The sequence below is a fragment of the Ipomoea nil genome, unplaced genomic scaffold (assembly GCF_001879475.1).
Source record: "Ipomoea nil cultivar Tokyo-kokei standard unplaced genomic scaffold, Asagao_1.1 scaffold2921, whole genome shotgun sequence".
NCBI lineage: Eukaryota > Viridiplantae > Streptophyta > Magnoliopsida > Solanales > Convolvulaceae > Ipomoea > Ipomoea nil.
Window position 1 is genome coordinate 3,359,096 of NW_017619349.1, and position 23,415 is coordinate 3,382,510.

Here is a 23,415-nt window from a genome sequence, read left to right on the forward strand (position 1 = left end):
AATACAAACGCTAATAATTTGTCACAAATCATTTCAGATATGAGACAACCCAGTTAAATTAGTCAAGACTATCGACTTAGTAATAACAATATTACAAGTATGAACAAGTTCAGATTGCAAGACAGTACTTATTCAGTGCATATTCTAAGGATAATATGGCCGAGGGTTTCCATCATTACTCAAAATCATATCTAATTTCTAATAAATAATAATAAAGAACAAAATTTGTTATTAAAAAAAAAAATACTTTGAAAAAATAGCATATCCCATGATATAAAATTGGGTTTGAACTTTAAAGCAGGTACCACGAGTGGCAATAGGGCTTTTGTGGATACAACTCGTTGAGAAATTGTTGTTTAAACCTAACATGAAACATCGAATCTAGAATAAATTATTGGGTACTGTATTATGTGTATGTATCAAACAATATTCATCTAAGTTTTCCTAACTTTATGTAACATGCATGTATAGTATCGTATTTGTAACCTAGTGTGTGGTTGAGTGGAAGTGACTCATCTACCTTAACCAAAGGTCAAGGGTTTGATCTTTGACTTTAGATATGGAGCACTCTTAAATCTCCAAGTCAGCTGCCCCATCCAAAAGAGTTCTGCATACTGATATATTTTTATATTAGGCACAACTATTATTTATGTTATTTAGTACCTTTCGAGCTGTCGCCTAACAACCCTCAGCCAGCCTCAACTGTACAGCATATTCGTGACATGTAATGATAGCAATTGTTAGGATCAATAGCGTATCACCCCATCAAAAGCTATAGAGTTAACAACGTATAAGTGCACAACTTTATTTCCATATACTTATGTAACAGTGACCGCATTTTCATAGCAAGATACTGGACTCGGTCTTCCAAGCCAACGCCCAACAACACAACATTGAGTAAAAACTTACATGAACTCTTAGCCGCCTTAGCTCGACTGTTTGAGCATGTTATTCTTAAAATTATTTCAAATGAACAAATGCATGTCGATGTTTGCAAGACTCAATGATAGTGAGATGTACCTTATAGTACATTTACCTAAAGGGACATGGAAAGACATGGAAGATGGGATGCAAATTCAGAAATTATTAAAGAAATGTGGGATGCAATTTTATTGGGATTTATATGTTAATCCTTAATTATAAGGTTGTTAGTCTTCCATTATTAAATTAAAGTATTATAGCACGTATTGTTAGGCATTGACTTGGTAGACGAGTCCAAAATTCTTATCAAAACGTGACACTAGCTTGTAGGAAAATAAAGTTCCGTTTATATTATGTTACTCAATATGACTTTTGACATAGTAGTAATGAAGTGCTTGATTCCCCGTTTGATTGTTATAAGATATAGCTAGTGCAATTTATTAATTATTTTGAAAATAAGATAAGAGTTAATTCTAGATTTAGTCATCTGATTATCATTTATTTAATTTTCAATTTTAGTCATTAACTTTTAAGTTACTAAATTTAGCCATTAAGTATTGAATCTTTTCGAATTGTAATTCATTGTTAGCTTTTCATTGTGTGAATCGCTAATACTGAAGGTAAAATTAAAAAATCATGATCATTACGCCAATTGTTTCTCAGCAACGAAAAACAAAGTCATGTTTTTTATATTCTAGCAATCGTAATTCCACCCTCAATGTTAACCATTCATACATGAAAAACTGTATCGTTGATTACAATTAGAAATAATTCAATACTCATCAGTGACTAAATTTGATAATTTTAAAAGTCAATAATTAAAATGAGAAATGAGTGATAGTTGAATGACTAAATTCAAAAGTATAACTCATCAAATAATTATAACAGATAAATTGTATACTGTCTGCATGGGCTTAGCTCACTAGTTCAGTAGGCAGTATTTTGAAGAAGATATCAAGCTTTAAACCTCGATTGCGGCAGTGTAGGGATTATGCTCAAAGTGAATAGGCCCTTGTGCGCACCGACATTTAGCTCTGTCTGCTGATGAGCTATTAAGTTACCGTGATTTACATCCTCCTAAACGCTCTGTCGTGTAATGAGTCTTTGTTAGATGTGTTAGATTGAGGGGTCCACATTCAAATCAAGGAAGTGGGGGCCAGCTTGCAGCATTGATCTCAAAGTTGAGGGTGCATATGGCTTGGCACTAAGTGCTTGGAAATGGCGAGACTATATATTCCCATTCACCAAATTTTCCTCAAAAATTAGACCTCGTACTACTGCCTAATGATAACTATATGGGAAGGATAGACATACCTACTCTTTATAAAGTAAAAATAATTGAGGTTTGATGGATACTGAGCCTGAAGGTATTCATGCATCATTCTTCTTATGGTCACTATCTAATTAACCAAAAAATTTCAGGATTTTATCATCCACCTCTTTATTTATCTCCACCACTCAATTAACTTATTATGCTAGCTCTCACTTATCACAACTTAGAAGCAAATAGGATCCATTTTTACCAAGGGTAATTTTAATTTGATTGTCTCCGGGGCAGAATTTTGGAGAACCTAATCCAACATCTTAGCATTGAAACATGACATTGACTGTTACGTAAACATATAGAAATAAAGTTATACATTCACAATTCTAGTATTAGAGCAAATCACGAGGTTGTAGACATGTTGTACTGTTGAGATTGAAAGAGAGATTGTAATTAACTTTACTAATTGTAAAATATTATTTTCACGCAGAACTTTGTGTACAAGTTTACACATGTTACTGCTTCACAACCTTATATTTATTGATTACTCATAAATCAACTAATCATGTCATGGATTAATCAAATAAACCCATGTAATCATATAAAATATATATGTTGATAACTTTATAGGCATTTAACATTATCTTGTGTATATTCCTATGTAAAAATTAGTGTGTGATTTTAAGGAAGGAAAGTACCATTTTTTCCTTAAATCATAACAATGTCTTCAATAGGGTGGGTTGTGCACTTGTGCGTGAATGTGTGTGTGTGTGTGTTTTTTTTTTTTTTTTTTTTTGGGTGGGGGTGCAGAAAAGATATTACTTGTTGTATTCTAATGAATCAAAAGTTTAAGGGCCCTAATGGTTGGGATTCAGCCTTTTGGAAGATGAATCAAAAGTTTAAATTATAAAAGATAAATACGCATTTATTTACATTATTTTATATTTATTTCTTCTCCTCCCAACTTTTAAATTTATTTCTATTGTTTCCAAAATGTTGAATTCCCAATTACAAGGATCCCCACGTCCCTTCTCGATAGAGCATCTGTCGCTGATGAGTCTCAATCTCAGATCATTGTTCCCGATCTTCACCTATGTGACCAACTAAGCTGCCTATATAGCATTTAAATTTATTTCTAGATATAGTGATTGGATGTAAAGTCCTCGTGAAACCAAATTGAGAACTAATTTCCACTATTGGAAGCTTTGAACCCTTTGATACAAATATTCAAATCTACAAAAAGCTTTGTTTTGGTTGTAAGGGGTAAGAGTTTAATTAAATTTGATAAAAGAAAAAGAGGGGGTGGGGGTGAGTACCAATCAATAATGAAGCAATCCTTTTAGCCCAACACTTCTTTTTTGGTTGCTAAACCATATTGTGCACTCACCACATTTAGCATAGTTATTTATATAGTTTTGGATAATGGTGAAAATCACAATCCCTACTCTTATTAATTATATAATAATAGCTTGTAAATTATTTAATTAAGAAGGATAATTAAATCGCATTAAAATAACATTGTACAATGGATTCAACCACGAGACATATTGGCAAGAATCAAAACTATTTATTTATTTGACATATAAATATAATAATAAAAATTAAATCTTCATTGAGAGAATAATAAAAGCTTTGTGGCCACATAGGTTCATATATATACAATAATCTTCCGAAGATTATAGTAATTGTTGAGCTTAATGAATTGTGGTGGATGATAGGTGAGACGTTAAGTGAAATTCCACACCTACCTAAAGAAGATGATAATTAGGGGGATGGATGGATGGAGGGTATGATATATATTTCCATCTTTTAACAACCCTAGTGGGATGGGTGTTCATACTTCAATTAATTAATTGCCATTTACTTTCTCTGCTTTCTATAGCCTTCCATGCTGCTGCAAAAAGGAGAAACTATATATCTCACATTCAAAAAAAATAATAATAATAAAGACAAGTGTCAGTTACATTCGCTGGTGAGAGTCGATCACGGGTAATTGTTTTCAAATGCCACTCTTGTGACCAACTGAGCTGTCTATACGGACTAAAAAGGATAATACTTGAAATTAGAGATGTCAATCGGGTCAACTTGCTTGACGAGTTGTCAATTTTGTCAATTTCAGGTTAATTGAGCTTAATTTTTATCAAGTTAAAAAAAAAAAAAAAATTATTCTAATCCTAAAACCTCAGGTCATTGAACTTTTCTATCGAGTTTAATTAAAAAAAAATTGACATGAAATTTTCAATTTTAACAAACTATCACATTCACATAAATAAATTTAAATTTAAAATATCATTTAACCAATCCAAATTTTCAATTTCAAATTTTAAAACTCGTAAACATAATGCAATAGATTTGGGAAAAAAAATAGATATGAAATTTTCATAAAATATATAAATAATTTTTTATATTAATACATTTTTTATTTAAAATTTTAAAAAATAAAAATTAATTTATTTACATTTATAATATAATAATTACTCCGTATAATAAGTTTTTATTTTTCATTATTTATTTTTATATAAACAATAATTTACCTTATAATATATTTATTACAATTTTATTTAAAATTTTCATTGAAATATTTAAAAAGGGAGCTTACATACAATGATACAAACTTTCCTTTATATTTTTCATAATTTATTTTCATAAATAATTGTTTATTTATCCAATAAAAATTAAGTTAAAATCTATCTTTGATGATTTTATTTTAATAATAATAAAAAAAAAATCTTTGATGATTTAAGCACACTCCTAATCTATGGCATAAAATTGATAGTCTATGCCTTTGGCATCATCTTCAATTCTTGTAAATAATGATTTCTATATATACATGCTTTTAGCCATAGCATATTCCACAACTATGCTTTGCCGGCCTGCCATATATACATATATCCCACGTTTTATTATCTCTAAGCTCCATAACATATAAATATTATATTATTTCAGTCTAGCAGGCTAGGCCCTTGCTCAGAGCCCACGCATAAAAGGGACCCACTACCCCACCCTGTAAATATTATTACATGGACCATGGTTCATACAAATATACAATTATGTGGACCATAAAAAAAATTAATATATTAAAAGTACACTATTCTGGTAACTAAGTGTTATTTAATCTTCAATCCCTATATAAGTTGATATTAGAGCAGCAGATTTTTACATACAATAGAAATCAACTTTTTCTCTCTCGAAACTCTGGTCCTACTCCTTTCTTGTCTCATGCATGTGTTCATCCTGTGCTCTTGTTCTTTGGGTTCTAAGTTTGAGTGCTCACAACTTAGAATCGTAGTATGTTTTATCCTGAGAAACCTAAATCTTAACGTTCCTAGCACCTTACCTTATTAAGGAAAGAATGATTCGCTCGACTCGTGCTAACCACCTACCCACCATATCCATTCGTCCTTCCCAAAAATTTTCAGTTTTTCCCAGAAAATAATAATCCTTTTTCGTAGGATTATTATTGATTTTCTCAACCTTATTTGCAACAATTTATAATATAGATTGAATTGATTTGTGATTTATATCATATTTTGTATCTATATCTAGTTTGGTAATTTATTACTTATATTTATAACATGTGTTATTTTGTGAGCTCTATAGTGAGTTATGCATAGAAAAAATTATTTAACTTGATTAATTAATTGATAAGAAATATATTTTGTAATTTAGGCCAAGGATCTTGTGGTCCAATAGCACCAAGTTGTTCCCTTATATAGGAAATTGTGGGTTCGAGCATCACTACATTGTAATAGAGTCAGTAGCATTCAAAAAAAAAATTATAATTTGGGTATGGAAAATATTTTAAAAGATAGATTACTATTTATGAACTATCTTGTCAATATAATTTAGATCAGAAGTTCTATTATGCATCTTCGTATTCAAATTAATATTAAAAAAAAAAAAACTTAAAATTAATCTGACTAAAAGAAAGAGTATTTATAAATATCATATCGATATAGAAGATGTATGATTTATAATGTGCTTTTCATTCGAACTATTTTATCAAATTAATTATGTTTAATATTTTGTTATGAATATCTTTTATCACGTTTTAAAGTATTTTAATTTATTGCCCACAGTCATTAAGATTTCATGCTCTGCTCTTATTTGTAAGTTTTGTTTTATAAATAATTAATTTTATTATTTATTATGATAATAATGTGATTGTCTATAAACTTATTTGATTTTAAATTTTTTATTCATTTTTATAAAATTCTTTATAGTTGAAGACACTGATCTAGTTATTGATTATTTTGCATTTACGAAAGCATCTTGAATATTTTTCATGATTATTATTGTGTAGATAAAATTGTTAAAAACTTGTGAATTTCAAGTAATTTGACATACTACTTAAAAATGAACTTTTAGTATATTAAAAAAATAAACATTTACCAACGATCCACATTACAATGTGAACCACAGTCCATAGTATAATTTTCAATATACGAGTTCAAAAATCAATCCTAGTAATAACTCTTAAACTGCACTATGAAGACCCTATGTGATATGCTGGACAAAAATAGTATTGATAAAAAATAATTTCTCGTGAGCTACCTTTTAATATGAAAATCATACTCCACTCACTCGACCACTCTTTTCGAGACAAGAAAGACTATATTAAGACTTCTATCAACATCACTTGGATTCCCTATTATTAAATGAAATTATACATTTTGTATCCTATTGAATCAATAAAGATTTCTAAAAAAATACTAATTTCATCATATTCGAGGTTTGCAATTGATTATGAATCTTCATTCATCCCTTCAAAAGATCTTGTAGTGATGGAGTATAGGTTTGACGTTTCTATGGGCCACAACATGTTCTTTTGACGTCAGCAAAAGGTTGAATCTCTAATTTTACGGCTTTTCACATCCCGACTCGACAGAATAACATAACATTTGAGAGGTTATATAATAACTTTAATAATCTAGAAGATCCGTTACATTGAACCTAACCTAGTATTAAGTGTTAGTGCATTGTCTACAATCAGTGCAATAGTATAGTGGGAATTATTGGTCCAAGATTACTATAATCTCTCATATCATATACAGTACTGAATGCATTTTTATGGACAATATATATATATTGATTTCATGTTGGTAAAGTTTTCAGTTACCCAAGTGAGTCAGAAGTCAGAACTTTTTTGTTATGTATTCACATAATTTGAATTCAAAAAAAAAAAAAAATTGTTCAAATATAAGAGTGCATCTAATTAGGAATAACAATTCAAAGATCAATGAAAAATTAGAGATGTCAATTTTACCCAACTCTGATCTAACAAGGTCCTCAATATGAATGAGTAATATCCAATTCCCTTTGGGGATTGGAATATCCCTCCGCAATCCAATCCTTATACCATAGATCAGTCTTTTGGGATTGACTCTCCCTTCAGGTTCAGGTGGCTGTCATTAGTGCTCAATCTCGATCTCATTGTAGAGCATCTATAATAGTTGCGGATATTTTGTGGTTTTTGATGAGTTTTTGTAAGTGTGATTAAGAAGAGAATATGGGAAGGGAGAGAAAAAAGGAAGAAAAAAAATAGTAACACTGATTTTGAAAGAAAAATAAAATAGTGGCAGGCGCACTGTCCGCGCCCAGTTGCACGCGCCCGCTGGGCGCCATTGTGACAGCCACGCGAGGCTGTCACAATGCTCCTTTTCTTTGGTGGGTCCCACTTCTCTGCCATTATCTCCAACCCTTGCAGATGAACCTCTTGTCTCTCTCTTGCTTAGTTGGCTTGTTTTTCTGACATTAACTCTAAAAAAACATCACAGGTGGTGATGCTCTTAGTTTAATGTTTATATATAGCTACCTTAGCTTGGGTTCAAAGTTGCACTCACATCCCCAAATTTTCAAGTGGGTGGAGAGGCCATGGAGCCTTTGTTTCTTGCCATCAAGACAAAATAGGCTTACCCCTTATTTCAAAACATGCATGCATGATTATACAATGGATTATCACACGAGTGCTTAAATTATGTGTTTTGAAGTGATTAAGGGATTTAAGGCCTTTTGGGATGCCTAGATTATTGATGGAATAATATAATTGCAATCTGATCTGTCGAGCCAAGTTGTTATTAGTGTTCCTATCAACAATTACAAAACCAAGCAATAAAGAAGTAGAGAAAACACATGGCATGGGGAGTGTTAATTACCATGTCAGCATTATATTGGATTCCCAACATATTTCCATGTCCGAGTTTAAGGTGGCACCAATTGATTGTGTAACGTGGATGGTTTATGTGGGTGATTATGGGATAATTATTGGATAACCAATAAGAGGATTAAGAGCATCCCAATAGGGAGATTTTGAAAGTCTTTTTACAGGTAGTAATGCACAGATGAAATATAATAAATTGAGTTCTTGCAGGAGAGATTTCTGTCAGATTCAGTAGGCCCTACCAAAAAAAGCTGTCTCCGGGTGCGCGTGAGGCACACTAGAAGCGCCCAGTCGAGCACGTGCACACCACGTGTCAAGCTGGGCACGTTAAACAACCTTTTTATTTTTATTTTTTTTAGTTGTCAGAATTGTTTTTTTTCTTTTTCTTTTTCTCACATTTCCGCTCTCTCCTCTCTCCTCTCTCCTACTTGGCAACCTAAAAACCCACAAAAGACCTCAATAACTGAGGATGCTCTTAGCCAATTACTAACTTGGTTAAGCCGGGTTGCCGCCGAGTTAACATTAGTTCATACCTATAACTAAGGGAATAATTTGACCATTTTTACATATCTTAGCGACCAAAAGTGCAATTAATTATAGATAAGAGCCCGCATGGGTAGCTCAACTGGTCATAGAGGTGAACCTTTGGAAGAATGACCAGAGATCGAGTCTCACCAGCGACAATGTGGGAGCAACCTCTCAAAGTGAGGGAGGCTCCTTGTGCGCAGTGAGCACCGATCTAACCTGTATGGTTCATGTTCAGTTGAGTCACCATGATTTATATCCTCCCAAACGCTTTGTCGGGTCAGGGTTGGGGTTCAACCTTTTGGAAGAATTCTAGATAAGAACTCTCAAATTTTTACTTCATAGCTAGGCCCATGTTGGTCTAAGTTTTATATATAGTAGTCCTTAACTTATCTCCAAAACTCCAAATATATATATATATGCTTGGACATACAGATAATGAGATTTGACTGAAAAACTTTAGTGTAAAGAGAATCAAAGCTGTGACAAAAATAGTGCCTTCATAAGGACACTCAATAGCTTATCATCTATATTGGTACAAATAGCTAACAACCTATGACCACTTTTGTATAATGCTGTAATCCATTTACAAATATTGTGTTTAATTTCAATATATTATCATTACCAACTTAACTAAAAGTTGTTCTCAAATAAAATTGAATCCCATAACCTTGCTACTAGCTAGTACTCACAAAACATCTTTCTCATCCAACTCAACTCAAACTTCATGAACATGTTAAAAGTTTACAGATATTAAGTATAATTTCAATATATATTATCATTATCATATCAGTTTGAATTTTTAGTTGTGACAGAACGCATCCTTCAATTTTATCGCAGAACTGGTTAAAATTCCTGGATTCGAATCTCACATCCTTGTTACTAGTAGTCACAGAACATGTTTTTCAACCAACTCAATCAGCTGAAACTTCAAGAACAAGTTAAAATCTATACTTAGAGAAATGTGAAAAATATAATGAAATTGTTTGAAGCAACCTTAAATCTTAGCTTTGGGTTTGGGTATGGAGCAACCTTAAATCTCCAGGCCAGCTGTCCCATCCAAAAGAGATGCCTACAATTCAGCGAGAGGATTAATCACTGTGTCCGACGGACAATACTAATTTTTACCAAACATATATATACAAAAAGTTAATGCAAATCAACTAGTCAAATGCCAATCCACAAACAAAGCCATTATTTAATCAAATAAATTAAACAATTCTTGCCAACATCACCATCATTGATTGCTAAAAGTTTGAGAAGTCCAGATACAATTTATCTAAGAAATGGAATTCATGTACTGATCCAATTCAAGTCAAGCAAAACTAAAGAGGAAGTGACTACTAAAAAGATCAGAGTGACTAGCACAATGACTAGGGTATTATCTAGTGAAAATCTCGGGTTTGAAAATAGTTTATCGTAAGAGATTAGTTCAATGGCATATCACAAAGCTAGTGATAACCATCACCCCCCCCCCCCCCCATCCCCCCCAACACGCACCTCCAACTCCGCATATTTATCAAGTTTATAATGATTGGTCATACTATATTGCGAGGCATTGAAGTAAATGTTGACTCTAATGTTCACTCAGTATACTTGCAATAATGTTCATATCATACTAATAATGATCTATGGCTCATAGGACACCACATACCCAAAATGCAGTTTCTTACGATAATGCAAATATGTATTCCAAGGAAGCAACTACAAGATAGCAAGAAAGCAAACTCGTTTATTTGAAAACTTTTTTCATAATGTCAGAGTATATTTTTCAATGGAAACCTTACTTTCCAACTTTAGCATCGCTATCTCGTAGTGTGACTGTTCGATTGAACACCAATTTCTTAGAAGTTGAATCCTTGTCAACCGAGAAATAGCCTGGATTTCCATTTAGAAAAAACAAAAACCCAACTTTAGTTACATTCTGCAATGAATTAATTAGCATTTTGTTCGAAATGGAAACAAACCACTCATTAGAGCTAAAAAAAATTTAAAACTTTTGTTCTTTAAAAAAAAAAAAAAAAAAAAAAAAAAAAAAAAAAAAAACCTTACTATAAAAATGAGCAGGCAAAAACAAAACTTGACGGTAGGTAAGTCGCAACCATATCTAATTACGGGAATGTTTTACAACTTGAATCACTAGTGATTAAAATAGCATGATCAAGAACCTACCAATCTCACGTCAACCTTGAGTGAATCTACTCCAGGTGATGGTTCTGCACTTCTGCCACCCAATGAAGAACCCCCTGAAAAGAAAATGTAAGTATAGAGCAGAGAAGGAAGTATTCTTCCCAAAATAGTGGCTAACTACAAAAATAAATAAATAAATATGTTCAAGGCACCACCTTTTGTTTCACAGTCTTGGAAGGATCACACTCAGCCCGAAGCTCAACAACAGTCTCTTTATCATCACCAAGTATTACTTCTGTGCACTTTATAGGAAAAGCATACCTGCATAGAAAATAAGTTTCATTATGGTGTTGGTATGTATTCAAGTGTACTGAAAAATTAAACTACTTTAACTTAAGATATTAGCACCTAAGAAGCACAAATTTCCCAGGAGCAAGGCCATAATAATCTTTAGAGACCTTCAATCTAAAATCAGTATGTTCAATGTATACAACCTTGGAAAAGGGAACCTGTGACTAGAACACAAACAATGCAGTCAAACAAAAAAAGAGATCAATATATTCAAGGCATCATTAATTGTGAGCTCATACATGGAATCTTGATGCTAAATACCAAACATGGATCACTCTTAATTTTTTTTAATATATATATATATAAAATACATCAAATATAAGTTGAAACAGAACAAATCTTTCAATTTAGTATCAGAGTTACATCTATTTCATAATACATCCCTTCATTTATAAAGTTTAGCAAAGAAACATGAACTTTGGATGCACTAGGATTGATAATCAAGATTAAGGCATAAAGTAAAATACAGGAGCAATGGATTCATATCTGCAGCTACCAGCATCAATATTTGGACTAACTGAAAAAGTGTGTTGTTATATTGAAATATTTGTTTCATATGACCAATGAACACAGTACATCTAAAATAGGGTAAAGAATGGGTTTTGAAATCTTGGTAGATTGTTAGATCCATAAAAATATAGGCACTTTGGGAATGCTGTAACTAAGTAGCCACACCATAAGCAACCAAGCTTTGCCAAAGCCCCATGAACAAACAATCAGCCTTTGGTGTCGGGTTACTGATGGAATGATCTTGTTCTTCAACAAGCTCGAAACCATATGCGTTCCTGACAAAACGTCGAATTCTAATGCTTCCAGTGTACGGTTGTCGTGTCACTTAAACACAGACCGAAGGATTATGTCATGCCATTCACTTCTACAACTGCATCAGTTCCAGAAACACATACGTCCTCAAGAAATGGAATCGTCTTCCATACTGTCAGCTTCATAGAGTCGCTAGTTTCACCTAGAGAGTGAAAAGAATGTTATCATACAATCTCTGCATCCGTATTCTTAAGTATTTATAGAAAATTTGAGTCTAACCACCAGTTGCAGAATCTTTTCTGGTGCAAATGGCAACATAATGAGAACCATCCAACTCAATTAGTGCAAACTGCCAGTTGCTTGTACTGCTGTGAGGATTGTCAAGGTAATCTACAGCTATTTCAGATGCCTGAGCAAATGTACATATGGACAGTAGTAGTAGAACATTAATGTTTGAATTGGAAAAAGTTATATGGACTATTTATGATTGCAAAACACTGAAAAAGAATGTTTCGTGAAAAAAAAAAAAAAAAAAAAAAAAAAGTAGGAACTTAAGGCTGTACAAAACTGACTATTTTTAGGGAATGATTGGCTTTCTGGAATAGATATGAAGCACACCACTTAGCTCTACTGAATGAGATTGTATGATCTACCTTGGAATCTGAATTCAAAGAGGGATGAGAGCTTCCTCCAACAGAGTTCCTAAATCGAATAGTAAATGTATTGAAAGGAGCTCCTGAGAACCCTATACCCAGTGCTTTGACATATGCCTCCTGCAAGCAAATAGTATACTATAAATGTTTAAACTTATTCGAGTGCAAAACATGTAATGCATTCACATATGCTGACCTTCAGGGTCCATAGTTTTATAAATTCCTGGTGCTGAACTTGGGAATCACCAATAGAACACAAGACTTTATATTCATGTTCGGAAAAGTATCTTCGAGCTAAATTTAAAATATTGTTCTTTACTGTCCTCTGGTTTTCTTCCACGTCAATACCTATCTATGGAGGAAAACATTGCTGCTTTACTTAGGATTACGAAAACAATTAATAGGAATACTTCATCATCACATCCACAAAGAAACACTATATATATATATATGTGCAAAGAAGAAGGGGCAGAAATACTAACAGGAGAATCAACAGTCACTCCACAGGCTATCAGAGAAGTGGTGTGTGAGATATTGAAATGCAATGGAGGCGGTTGCCAATGATCACTATGCTGCCACTCTACCTATCAACAATGGTTGTTCTATATTACTTGCAATATATCAAAGTGAGATAAAGCAAAACGGAGCTAGTTAATACCCAAAATCACAACCAACCTCAGGCTTCCCGTGAATGTTCTTTCTAAATTTCAGTGTTCTTGGATCAACATGAGAATTTATCTGATCTAAACAAAACCAGTATTGATACAACACAGAAAGGCAGCTAATTACGCTAAACACAAATAAAATCAAATAACCACGATATCAAGAAAAACCCAATAGGGTTACTTACATCTAGCAACGGTTGTTCGAACCAATGCACGTGCAAGCAGAGCAGTTTTCCTGTGCTCATCTCCATGCAAACGAAGCACATTTTCCTTCTCAGATGCAGACAGAATTTCCATGTATTGTTTTAACAGTGCCTCACTCTTTACTTCATTGGGTTTTACATACCAAAGATGTGTTTCTCTAAAATCACAATAAATCCCAGAAAATCCTCATCAAGAAAATTCAAACCCACAATTATTTCATCACAATTATACAATAAAAACAATACACGCTTTTGTCAAAACAAAAACAAAAACAGAAAGAGAGAGTGTAATAGAAGTGTACTTTGGAGATGGCAGTTGAACGGGAGTCAAAGAGGGTGAACAAGTGAATAGTTTCCGATATAAGCTACACTGCATCCTCATTCCAAGACTAAAACCCTTTCCACAAAAGAAGATGAATTTCTGCATACAAATGAAATAAAGATTGTATTTTTTTTTTTTTCTCCTTTGTTATGACAATCGAAAATCTTAAATTAAATTGGATAAAATTTGATGTTGAATACCAATTTTACCGGGCAGCAGAATCCTTCAACGCCTCAATTAAATTGGATTTCAATTGGGAATTTTGATACCCATTACTTCAATACCTCAATCCTATCTTCAGGAAGAGATTCAGAGGATTCTGGGCGCCGCGCCATCGCTGCTTCCGTTATCGTCCACCATGATTCAAATTGAGAAGAAGAATGAGCAGAGACGAAATGGTTGATTAGTTGTGTGTCTTGTCTGCGTGGTGGGAGACTTTTGCTCAACACAAGCGTTTGGTCGGGGAGAGAGGGAATTAGGTGTAAAATAAATAAATTATAATTTTATGGAGAATGAGTAAATACAAATTTTGTCTTTTGAAAATTTATGCAATACATTGTAAATAAATTCTAGAATTGCATATTGAAAGTAATAAAATAGAAAAGGAGTTTTGAGACGACATATTTGATTGAGGCTAGCGTAGTGATTAATGTTCTGTGTAGAGAGTAGAAGAAAAAGACACGCTAATATCGAAAAAGATATCTTATACGTCAATTTTAGATATAGAATGAGGAGTAATTTTGTCTTTAAATTATTTTTTTTCTTTTTAAAATCCATGGACTTGAAATATCATGAAAGACATGGTATTTTATTTTTATTTTTCTAAAAAATAAAGAAGTTAATTCATTAATTATACGCTGAAACGTTTACAATAAAGGCATGGCATTTTAATTCCATGAAAATGAAAATTTCAATTCCACATAATTACAATCCCTTCAAACCAAACAAAGTAATTTGCTTGTCTTTGACATTATGTGAGAATGGAATTGTAATCTTCTTTAACCAAACATTATGTCAAAGGGCGTTTAGTTAGTATATATGATAGTGTTATACTACTATGTTTCAAGTTATGAGATTAATTTAATAATTTTATATTATCCCAAGATTAATGTGATGATGATATTTTAATGTAATTTATTATTTCGTATCTCTCTTCTGAGGTAATTTAACAATTATCATTGAATATTTTAAGTTTGACAAGAATTCAAATAGTTCCATCTACTATTTGTTGGTGCTCAATTAAATAGTTGCAACCTTTCGATCTTAGTATCTTTTACTCTTCTAATCTTCAATCTTCTTCTCTTCTCTTCGTCTTGCACCATTCGAATTACTCTTTAATAAGATTAACCTCTCTGAGTTGACATCCGGATGAATAGAGTTGTCACCACTCGAGGTACATTCAGTTAGTTCGAATGTGAGCAGAAATAACCTTAAGTTAGGAAATAAAATAATTGGAGTCTAAAATTCTTATCTGTTGGAAAGGCCTACCTTTCGAAGAGGCCAATAGGTGGAAGGGCCTACCTTTCGAAGTGTTAGATGAACAAATACGGTCAGCTATTCGTAACCGAAAGATTGTTGAAAGCCCTTTGGCAAATAGGTGAAAGGGCAAGCAAGTCGTAGCAAATGTATACACTAAAAGATGATTTCTAATCCAAATTCAGACAAAACTGGTAGGTAGTCTAATACCAAGCAACAGCTACAAGACTAGAGAGTAAAAACTATGTAAATTTACCATCCATTTGTTCTCAATTAGTCATTCAGTGTACACAATCTCAAACTCATCTACTTTAAAAACAAGCACCATATACAAAGTATATTTATTCCATGGATTTCTTACTTTCCAGCTTTACCAAAGCTATCTCGCAGTGTGACGGTTCGATTGAACACCAATTTCTCTGCAGTTGAGTCCTTGTCAACAGCAAAATACCCTGTTTTCACATTGAAACATCAATTCATTTACATTTTGTTATATATATGCTGTAGCCTGTAGTACTCAAAACTGTTACTAATAAATAATTGTTAACGAAACATGCAGGTAAAAGCAAAAGTTGAATCTTTTGTGGTTAAAAATAGCGGGGTCAAGAACCTACCAAGCCTTTCAAACTGAAATTTGTCTCCAAGTGTAGCGTTGCGTAGCAAAGGAACAGCATATGCATTTGGCATCACTGCTTTGGAGTTCGGATTTAAATCACCAAGCCAGTCATCAAGTTCACCAGGGTTCTGATAACAACAAATTAAACGATCAGTGTCAAATGAAAATAGCAATAACAATGCAGAGACCTGTTGTACTTAAAAGGAAGCCCGTGCAGGTTGAAAATTAGAGAATAAAACAAAGATGCTAACAAACCTCAGACAGGAATAATTTCTCAAACAATCTCACTTCAACCTTAAGTGGATCTACTCCAGGTGATGGTTCTGCAACCCAGTGAAGGACCCCCTACAAAGTAAATGTAAGAAGTATAGAGCTGAGAACTGTGCTTTCCCAAAATACTGGTAAACTACGACACTAATTTTTCCAAATGTGTTAGTGAAAATTTAAATAACCACCTTCGGTTTGACTGTCTTGGAAGGATCATATTCAGCCCGAAGCTCAACAACAGTTTCTTTATCATCACCAAGTATTACTTCTGTGCACTTTATAGGAAACGCATACCTGCACAGAAAAGCAGTTTCATGGTGGTGTTGGCATGTGTTTAAGTGTGCTGAAAAATTGAACTAATTTAAATTAAGATATTGTCACCTAAGAAGCACAGATTTCCCAGGAGCAAGTCCATAATAATCTTTAGAATCCTTCATTCTAAAATCAGTATGTTCAATGTATACAACCTTGGAAAAGGGAACCTGTGAATAGAACACAAACAACGCAGCCATACATAAGAGATCAATATATTCAAGACATCATTAATTGTCAGCTCATACATGGAAAACAAGACCAAATACATTATTCCATAGTAAATTAGAGAGATCCAAGTAGATGATTCATCCACATAAAATTTGATATCATAGTCTGCATGCATACATTGCTTTACATGTTTGGTTACCTTGTAAAAAGACGAAGAATCATCTGATTGTGCATCAGGCCATTTCTTTGCATCAAGTTCCATCACTAAGCCAGCTTCCAGATTTGTTATGACCACCTGATATTAAACCCAAGTAAAATAATAATCAATTTAGTATATAAGATTATGTATACATGTAACTTTATGGACACAAGCATAGCTTTGCAATTTATATATAAGATTATGGCTTGATTTCATAATACTAGACTTAAATAAGTTTCTGGACACAAGCATGACTCTGCAATTTATGTAATTATGTTTACCCAGATACACACCTTTAGTGGATTAAGCACAACCATTGTCCGAGGTGCTGTTTTATTTAGTTCTTCTCTAATATGATATTCAAGACGGTCCAAACGTATCACACTGTGATCACTGCATAAAAAGAACCGTCAATGCACTTATTCAAAGAATACAGAACAAAGTTCACATTTTTTCATACATGAATGTACAGATATACTATAATATGAAACCAACCTTCTAGTGATCCCAATTCCACAAACAAAATCATTAATAGCTGTTGGAGTCACACCTCTACGACGCAATCCCGCTAGAGTCATCAGACGAGGATCATCCCAGCCATCAACCCATTTTTCAGTTACAAGACGGTTTAACTAGACAACAAAAAAGTGGTCAGTCACTAATTCATAGAAAGTTGTCATCTAAGGAAAAGTGAAGTAGTGAACCATCACAGAATAAGTATTGCCACAACACTCAAAGATTCAATCTACCTTACGCTTAGACATCACATTGTTAGTGATATTCAAACGTGAATACTCCCACACAAAGGGTTTGTAGATACCGAGAGCATCCAATAACCAGTAATATGAAGCACGACGGATCTCAAACTCAAGAGTGCACAGCTGCAAAAAAGATGTTCAATTCCAAAGGCCAAATTATCAACTATTGTAAGTAAATATAGTTAATAGTTTTTCCCTTGAAATAAGATATTGAGCTTACCACTGTCGGAAAACCAGGTTTGTGCAAATTTATTAAAAATCGGATATTCTCAAGGGAGTGTACAGCCCATCAAAGAGTTGTAGTCCCATAATTATAAAATGTTTAAAATGAGAAATTATAAATCTAGACTCCTCTTGACCTATAAATACTAGGCTATTGCAACTCATTCAAACAAGTTACTGTCAATCTAGTAATTAAGTTATCATTCTCTCTTTGTACCCTAGTCTCTTGCTTAACACATATAACTTCTGCCTTATTGGCAGGTAGTGACTCTTTGCCACATACCAGACCTTCCAACTTATTACTTCTTAACTAAAGACCAAACATGTTTTTATGAGTGTGTATGCATGTGCATGCATACACACATATATTCATGGATATATATATATATATATATGTATAGGATATCTGTATGTATACACACCCAAATACCCATCATGGCATCTGGTTGAAAATGCCAAGAAAATATTTGCACTGAGACATCATATTTCAGTAGACTAAAAGGCAAGGACATAGAATTTTCAATCAATTGCAGAAATCTAAATTGTGTAACTGGAAAACAGAAACGAATTAAAAAATGTAATCTTGACATACCGAATGAGTTACATTTTCAAGAGAATCTACTATGCAATGGGCATAATCATAACTTGGATATATGCACCATTTATCTCCAGCGTGTGGGTGAGGAGTGAACTGGAGAAACAATGTAATTAACATCAGTAACTAGCATTAGTTTTCAGGAACAAAAAATGTCATTCCAGAAATACTTGCCTTGATGCGATAAGCAATCAAGTCATACATGTTAGGATTATCGCTCTGCATATCTTGCTTCATCCGAAGTGTTGCTTTACCCTCTTCTATCATGCCACGCTTCATTTCATCAAAGAGTCTTAAAGATTCTTCAATTGGCCGATCTCTCCAAGGGCTATTAATTTTTTTCTCCCTGTACTCTTTTATCTCTTCAGGTGTCTAAATAAAAAGAAAGGCCAAACAATTATGGAGTCTTCTGTATATATAATTCCAAACACAAGTAGCAGGACTGCAGGACTAACTAATGGTTATATCTACAAGGTGTGTGGGCATATCAATGCAACCATCAAAAGGTTGTTTTCTTAGGTACAATAAGCAGAAAGCACCTGATTCAAGATGGGAAGTATTGAGATAGAAAACTCATAGATCACATCCAAACGAAGCACAACATGTGATGCTATGTATTATTAATCTTGGAAGGAACTTGTTTTGTACAAAAATACCTGGTGATCAACATAAGCATGACCATTTTGTATCAATGCCACTGCCAGCTCATAAAGCTCTTGAAAATAGTCACTAGTGTATGTAATCTGCAAAAAGCCAAAGGCAGTAAGTAAGAAATAGAGAGGCAAGCTGTAATCAATGGTTTTGAAGGGATTAAGGGAATGATTACCTTAAAGGGTTCCCATCCCATCCATCGTACAATTTCTTCAATATGATCAATGTACTCTTTCTTTTCAGCTTCAGGGTTTGTGTCATCATATCTAGAGAGTAGGAGCAAATTCAATGACAAAAGCCAATAGAGATATTTCACAAATAATCTCAAAGTACTGAAAACAGGGGAGGGAGAAAAAGAGCAGCAGGAAAAGGATTCTGACCTCAAATAGCAGCATCCATCTCTTTCTTTCGCCAACCCAAAATCAATAAACATTGCCTGTTTAATAATTCAATATTCACATTTAAATGAAAAAACATAAGTGAATAATTTATAAATGATTTTACACAACTATCACCTTGGCATGCCCTATGTGTAGATATCCATTAGGTTCAGGAGGGAACCGTGTATAAACTTTTCCTCCAGTTGCTTTTAAATGTTTTTCAAGTAGTTCCTTTGTATTGCATATCCTAAGAACAGGCCGATCACTGAAGTATACTTCTGTATGTACCTGATAAAGATACATAGTTTGATAGTTATTTACAGAAATAAGTAAAAAGAGTAACTATGACAAGCAACAAACTAAAAACAATTAAAGTTATACATGTTGAGAATTACTATCCTTGAATTAACACAGCACCTACCCCAAATCATACACACCTCCAAGGATGGCAACTGTATTTTGCCCAAATGGTTAACTATGTTAGCAGTAGGATCTCATTTGAAGCCAGTAATTATATCATTAATTATTAGAACAGAAAATGTGGGGGACTATTACAAAGGAATGAGGCATGCAGCTAGTCACCCAGGTACCTTATAGTTTTCCTCTGGGGAAGGGAAAATTGAATATGGATTAAGTTCCTCTTCAGATGGGTTTGGCGCAGGCGTCTCCTCTTTACTAGCCTTACTCTGCAAAGGAGAACACATAATAAGGCAAAGAAAGTGTTCTTTCTGTTTTATAACCCCTCATATTTAGGGATAAAGTAATTTTGAAGTGAAGTAGCTCACACCTCAACTTTGGCAGGCTTTTCTTTCTTCTTCTTAACAGGCTTGGCATTATCTTCAGCAGTTCTTTCACCAAGTAATGCAACCAATTTTTCATCTATGAGTTGCTGCAATAATAAAATAAATATTACAGATGATCTAGGAATTATATCACACAGTGCAACCCCAGGTGATTATTCAACAGCCTCAAGCCAATGAATGTCAAGGCCTTCATTACTTTCTCATTTCAATTTGATAAGAAAGCCCCCTTTCACATATCATGTTTTAAATGTCCAAAATCATTTTATCCACAGATGCACACACGAATAATATACACACACACACACACACCTCCCTCTGTCCCATTTTACTTCTCTTGTTTACTATTCATTGTTCAAACCAACTCTTTCTTCCTTGATTAATTTTTTTTAGTATTTTCTTATTATTTGTTATAAATAAGTGCTGATTATTACCTTGACAATTTTAGGGTCTGCCCATGGCTGCCTCTTCCGAACAGCAGCAAATAGTTCACCAACTACAGAGAGAGAAGAATTTAATTATATCATCTTGGAACATAGGAAAACGCTTGTCAGAGAAGTCATCACAGTTAAAAGATTTTCATAAACCCCCACACATCATTGAATAAGTGATGAATACAGAAGCAAAAATGAATAAGTTGTCACACAAGTAATGAACAGAAATAAAATCAATGTCAGGAATAGAAGAACTCCACAACATATTAATGCACCCATATATGCATTCATGATTATGGTAACATGATTATGCATTCACTAGGGTTATTATCAAAACAAGATATACCAACCATTTGTTTTGTATCGCTGCTCCAAAATCTTGGGCTTGTTCTCTTCAAATATGTCATTAACTAATAGTTCTATGTCTTCTATCGACACTTCAACTCCTGTTCAAAAGGAAGTATTAAAAATCCTGTTTCAGAAAGGAAATAATACTAAAAATAGAGTGTTAATAAATTTTTTTTTTTAAAAAAAAAAATGGAACAGACAAAATTACAATGACATCCAATTTCCATACCAACACCACAAGCCTCCTCAAATTCATTGACCTTCAAAGTCTCAGACGCATTAGCCGAAAGAAACCCAAAAGCAGCTTCTAACTGAGCAGGGGTTTTGATCTGTAGGCGTACATGTTTCAAGTTAATCCAACAGGAAAACGGTAAAATATTCTATGCAACATAAAAACACTATACTTCAACAACACCTCTTGTATGAGTCCAACAATTTCACCCATTTATGATGCCAGTTGAAAAATAACTGATGCTTTATTATGCATTTAAACAAATTCAGCTCTGAAATAGGAAAAGCAGAAATTCCATATACCAAAATACTAAAATTAACTGAGCCACAAACCTTAGATGAGACGATATACTTGAGCAATGTAGGCCGATGTACAAGAGCATTTGCTGGAAATTTTGTGGCAACCTATAACGCAAGGAAATGAAATATCAAATCTTGTGAATCCTTCTGAATCACACTAAAATAGTGAAAGATAGAGAAAGCCAGGTTCATTCTTTAAAAACCTCAATAATGTATTCACGTGAATGAGCTAACAATCTAGCAGATCTATGTACAGAATATTCAGCAGGCAGATTAGAAATTTGCCACTTCTATGCACAGACATCCCTAAAGCAGCTTATCTAAGCACTTAAAAACAGTAAAAATAAAAATGAGTCAGCTCACCGTGTACAGAAGGTTCCCAGCAGTTCGATCACAGCCATCAGTAACAGCTGCCTGCAATGATGATTCACATTTCTCAATATTCAGATCAACTTCCACAAATTTTCATAGACATGCAATTAAATGTGCAATCACACAAGCACACCACCCCACCATCTGTATACCACTATACTCACTTTTATAAGAGAATTTCATATGTACTCTGTAGTAATGAACTCTGTTTTCTTTAGCATTAATCTACAAATTTACTAGAGATTCATTCAATTGTTCCTTTTTATAGGACTTTTTTTTATGTATTTGAATTATTCAATAATAAACAATTATCGAATCCAGTCAAACTCTTAGCTACTTGGAAAAACCTTGATTCTAGGCACTAAAAAAGTCTAACTTCCCAATATTCAACAGAAATAAAAGTGAAATGACACGGCCAAACCTCTCAAACGAACTCCAATTGCCCATAATATTAACCAATTGTTAGCAAAGGAACATGCATACCTCGTAGATAACGGCAGTGAGATTAGCGGTGACTTTATTGTTAGCGACGGTGTTCTTCGCCGTCCGCTCATCCAATCCAATCTTCAGGAAGAGGTCCAGAGGGTTTTCCCCGCCGTCGCTGCTCCCTTTCTTCTCCACCATGATTCCAATCCAGAAGAAGATTACAAACCCTAGCGGGTCAGCTAAGAAGACGCTCAGTAAGATTCGATTGAAGATGCAATTGCCGAGATTGGGTCTTCTACGTGTTGTAATAAGAATCTTCACTGGGAGATTTTTGCTTGGGGCTAAAGCCTAGTTCACAGTCAATGGAAATGGAAATATCTCTGATTTTACTGATTTCTGTTAAATGTTAATTAGGGTTTTTGCAGTGAAGTTTTTTCTTACATTTGGACCCTCTATTTTTCATTAGTTGTTACATTTGGACCTTTAAACTTTTATTTTATTTTTTTGGGAAAAGGGTCAAATAAACCTTAAACTATTGGCAAAAGAGCAATTAGGTCCTTTAACTTTAAAAATGTGCAATTAAGCCCTTCAACTTGTTATTTTAAGTCAAATAAGCTCAATAACAGATTTTTCACCTAGAATAACCGGTCAAAAAATTTCACCACCACCACAATCGTTGCCGCCGCCGCTGCCACCACCATCGCCATCATCACATATTTTTATAAGGGTGTTTATGTTTTTTAAAACATATTTCATTTCTATTCCTTAAATCAACCAAACAGTGTAATATAATTCCTAAAGTCTATTCCTTCCGCAAACCAAGAATACAATTCATATTCTATTCTTTGCATATTCCATTCCGTATGGAATAACATTCCTATTACCTCAAAATTCATTCCGT

General features: G+C 33.5%; 2 protein-coding genes across 8 annotated transcripts; both read right to left on the reverse strand.

Moving 5' to 3' along the window:
* Positions 1 to 9,551: 9,551 nt before the first annotated feature.
* On the reverse strand, positions 9,552 to 22,900 carry LOC109161069 (glutamine--tRNA ligase-like). Of its 6 annotated transcripts, none has more exons than XM_019309384.1 (24): positions 22,572 to 22,900; positions 22,080 to 22,130; positions 21,750 to 21,821; positions 21,415 to 21,514; positions 21,188 to 21,283; positions 20,838 to 20,899; positions 20,391 to 20,492; positions 20,194 to 20,289; positions 19,739 to 19,891; positions 19,604 to 19,659; positions 19,399 to 19,489; positions 19,229 to 19,315; positions 18,747 to 18,944; positions 18,570 to 18,668; positions 17,747 to 17,878; positions 17,493 to 17,629; positions 17,291 to 17,390; positions 16,998 to 17,093; positions 16,697 to 16,797; positions 16,504 to 16,609; positions 16,304 to 16,393; positions 16,047 to 16,176; positions 10,658 to 10,748; positions 9,552 to 9,587 (listed from the first exon to the last, which is right to left on the reverse strand). In XM_019309384.1, the coding sequence occupies exons 1-24, from the start codon at positions 22,710 to 22,712 to the stop codon at positions 9,584 to 9,586; spliced, it is 2,391 nt and encodes a 796-aa protein (XP_019164929.1). In that variant the 5' UTR covers positions 22,713 to 22,900; the 3' UTR covers positions 9,552 to 9,583. The 6 variants fall into 6 exon arrangements, 5 of the variants coding, with proteins under 5 accessions (XP_019164929.1, XP_019164928.1, XP_019164927.1 ...); XM_019309383.1 differs by lacking the exon at positions 9,552 to 9,587 and adding an exon at positions 9,774 to 9,792; XM_019309382.1 differs by lacking the exon at positions 9,552 to 9,587 and having other exon boundaries at positions 10,429 to 10,748.
* On the reverse strand, positions 11,671 to 14,416 carry LOC109161070 (4'-phosphopantetheinyl transferase HetI-like). Of its 2 annotated transcripts, XM_019309386.1 has the most exons (9): positions 14,166 to 14,416; positions 13,937 to 14,055; positions 13,617 to 13,792; positions 13,442 to 13,509; positions 13,249 to 13,350; positions 12,963 to 13,118; positions 12,767 to 12,886; positions 12,393 to 12,522; positions 11,671 to 12,315 (listed from the first exon to the last, which is right to left on the reverse strand). In XM_019309386.1, the coding sequence occupies exons 2-9, from the start codon at positions 14,014 to 14,016 to the stop codon at positions 12,206 to 12,208; spliced, it is 942 nt and encodes a 313-aa protein (XP_019164931.1). In that variant the 5' UTR covers positions 14,017 to 14,055; positions 14,166 to 14,416; the 3' UTR covers positions 11,671 to 12,205. The 2 variants fall into 2 exon arrangements, with proteins under 2 accessions (XP_019164931.1, XP_019164932.1); XM_019309387.1 differs by lacking the exon at positions 12,963 to 13,118.
* Positions 22,901 to 23,415: the final 515 nt, after the last annotated feature.

Excerpts from the sequence above, each read along its gene's own strand:
- LOC109161070 (XM_019309386.1), bottom strand. The coding sequence starts at position 14,016 with ATGAGGATGCAGTGTAGCTTATATCGGAAACTATTCACTTGTTCACCC. Across the intron at positions 13,510-13,616 it reads TCGAACAACCGTTGCTAGAT|ATCAGATAAATTCTCATGTT; the intron begins GTAAGTAACCCT and ends GGTTTTGTTTAG. Across the intron at positions 13,351-13,441 it reads ACATTCACGGGAAGCCTGAG|GTAGAGTGGCAGCATAGTGA; the intron begins GTTGGTTGTGAT and ends CATTGTTGATAG.
- LOC109161069 (XM_019309384.1), bottom strand. The coding sequence starts at position 22,712 with ATGGTGGAGAAGAAAGGGAGCAGCGACGGCGGGGAAAACCCTCTGGAC. Across the intron at positions 16,394-16,503 it reads CCAAGACAGTCAAACCGAAG|GGGGTCCTTCACTGGGTTGC; the intron begins GTGGTTATTTAA and ends TTTACTTTGTAG. Across the intron at positions 16,177-16,303 it reads AGAAATTATTCCTGTCTGAG|AACCCTGGTGAACTTGATGA; the intron begins GTTTGTTAGCAT and ends TGTTGTTATCAG.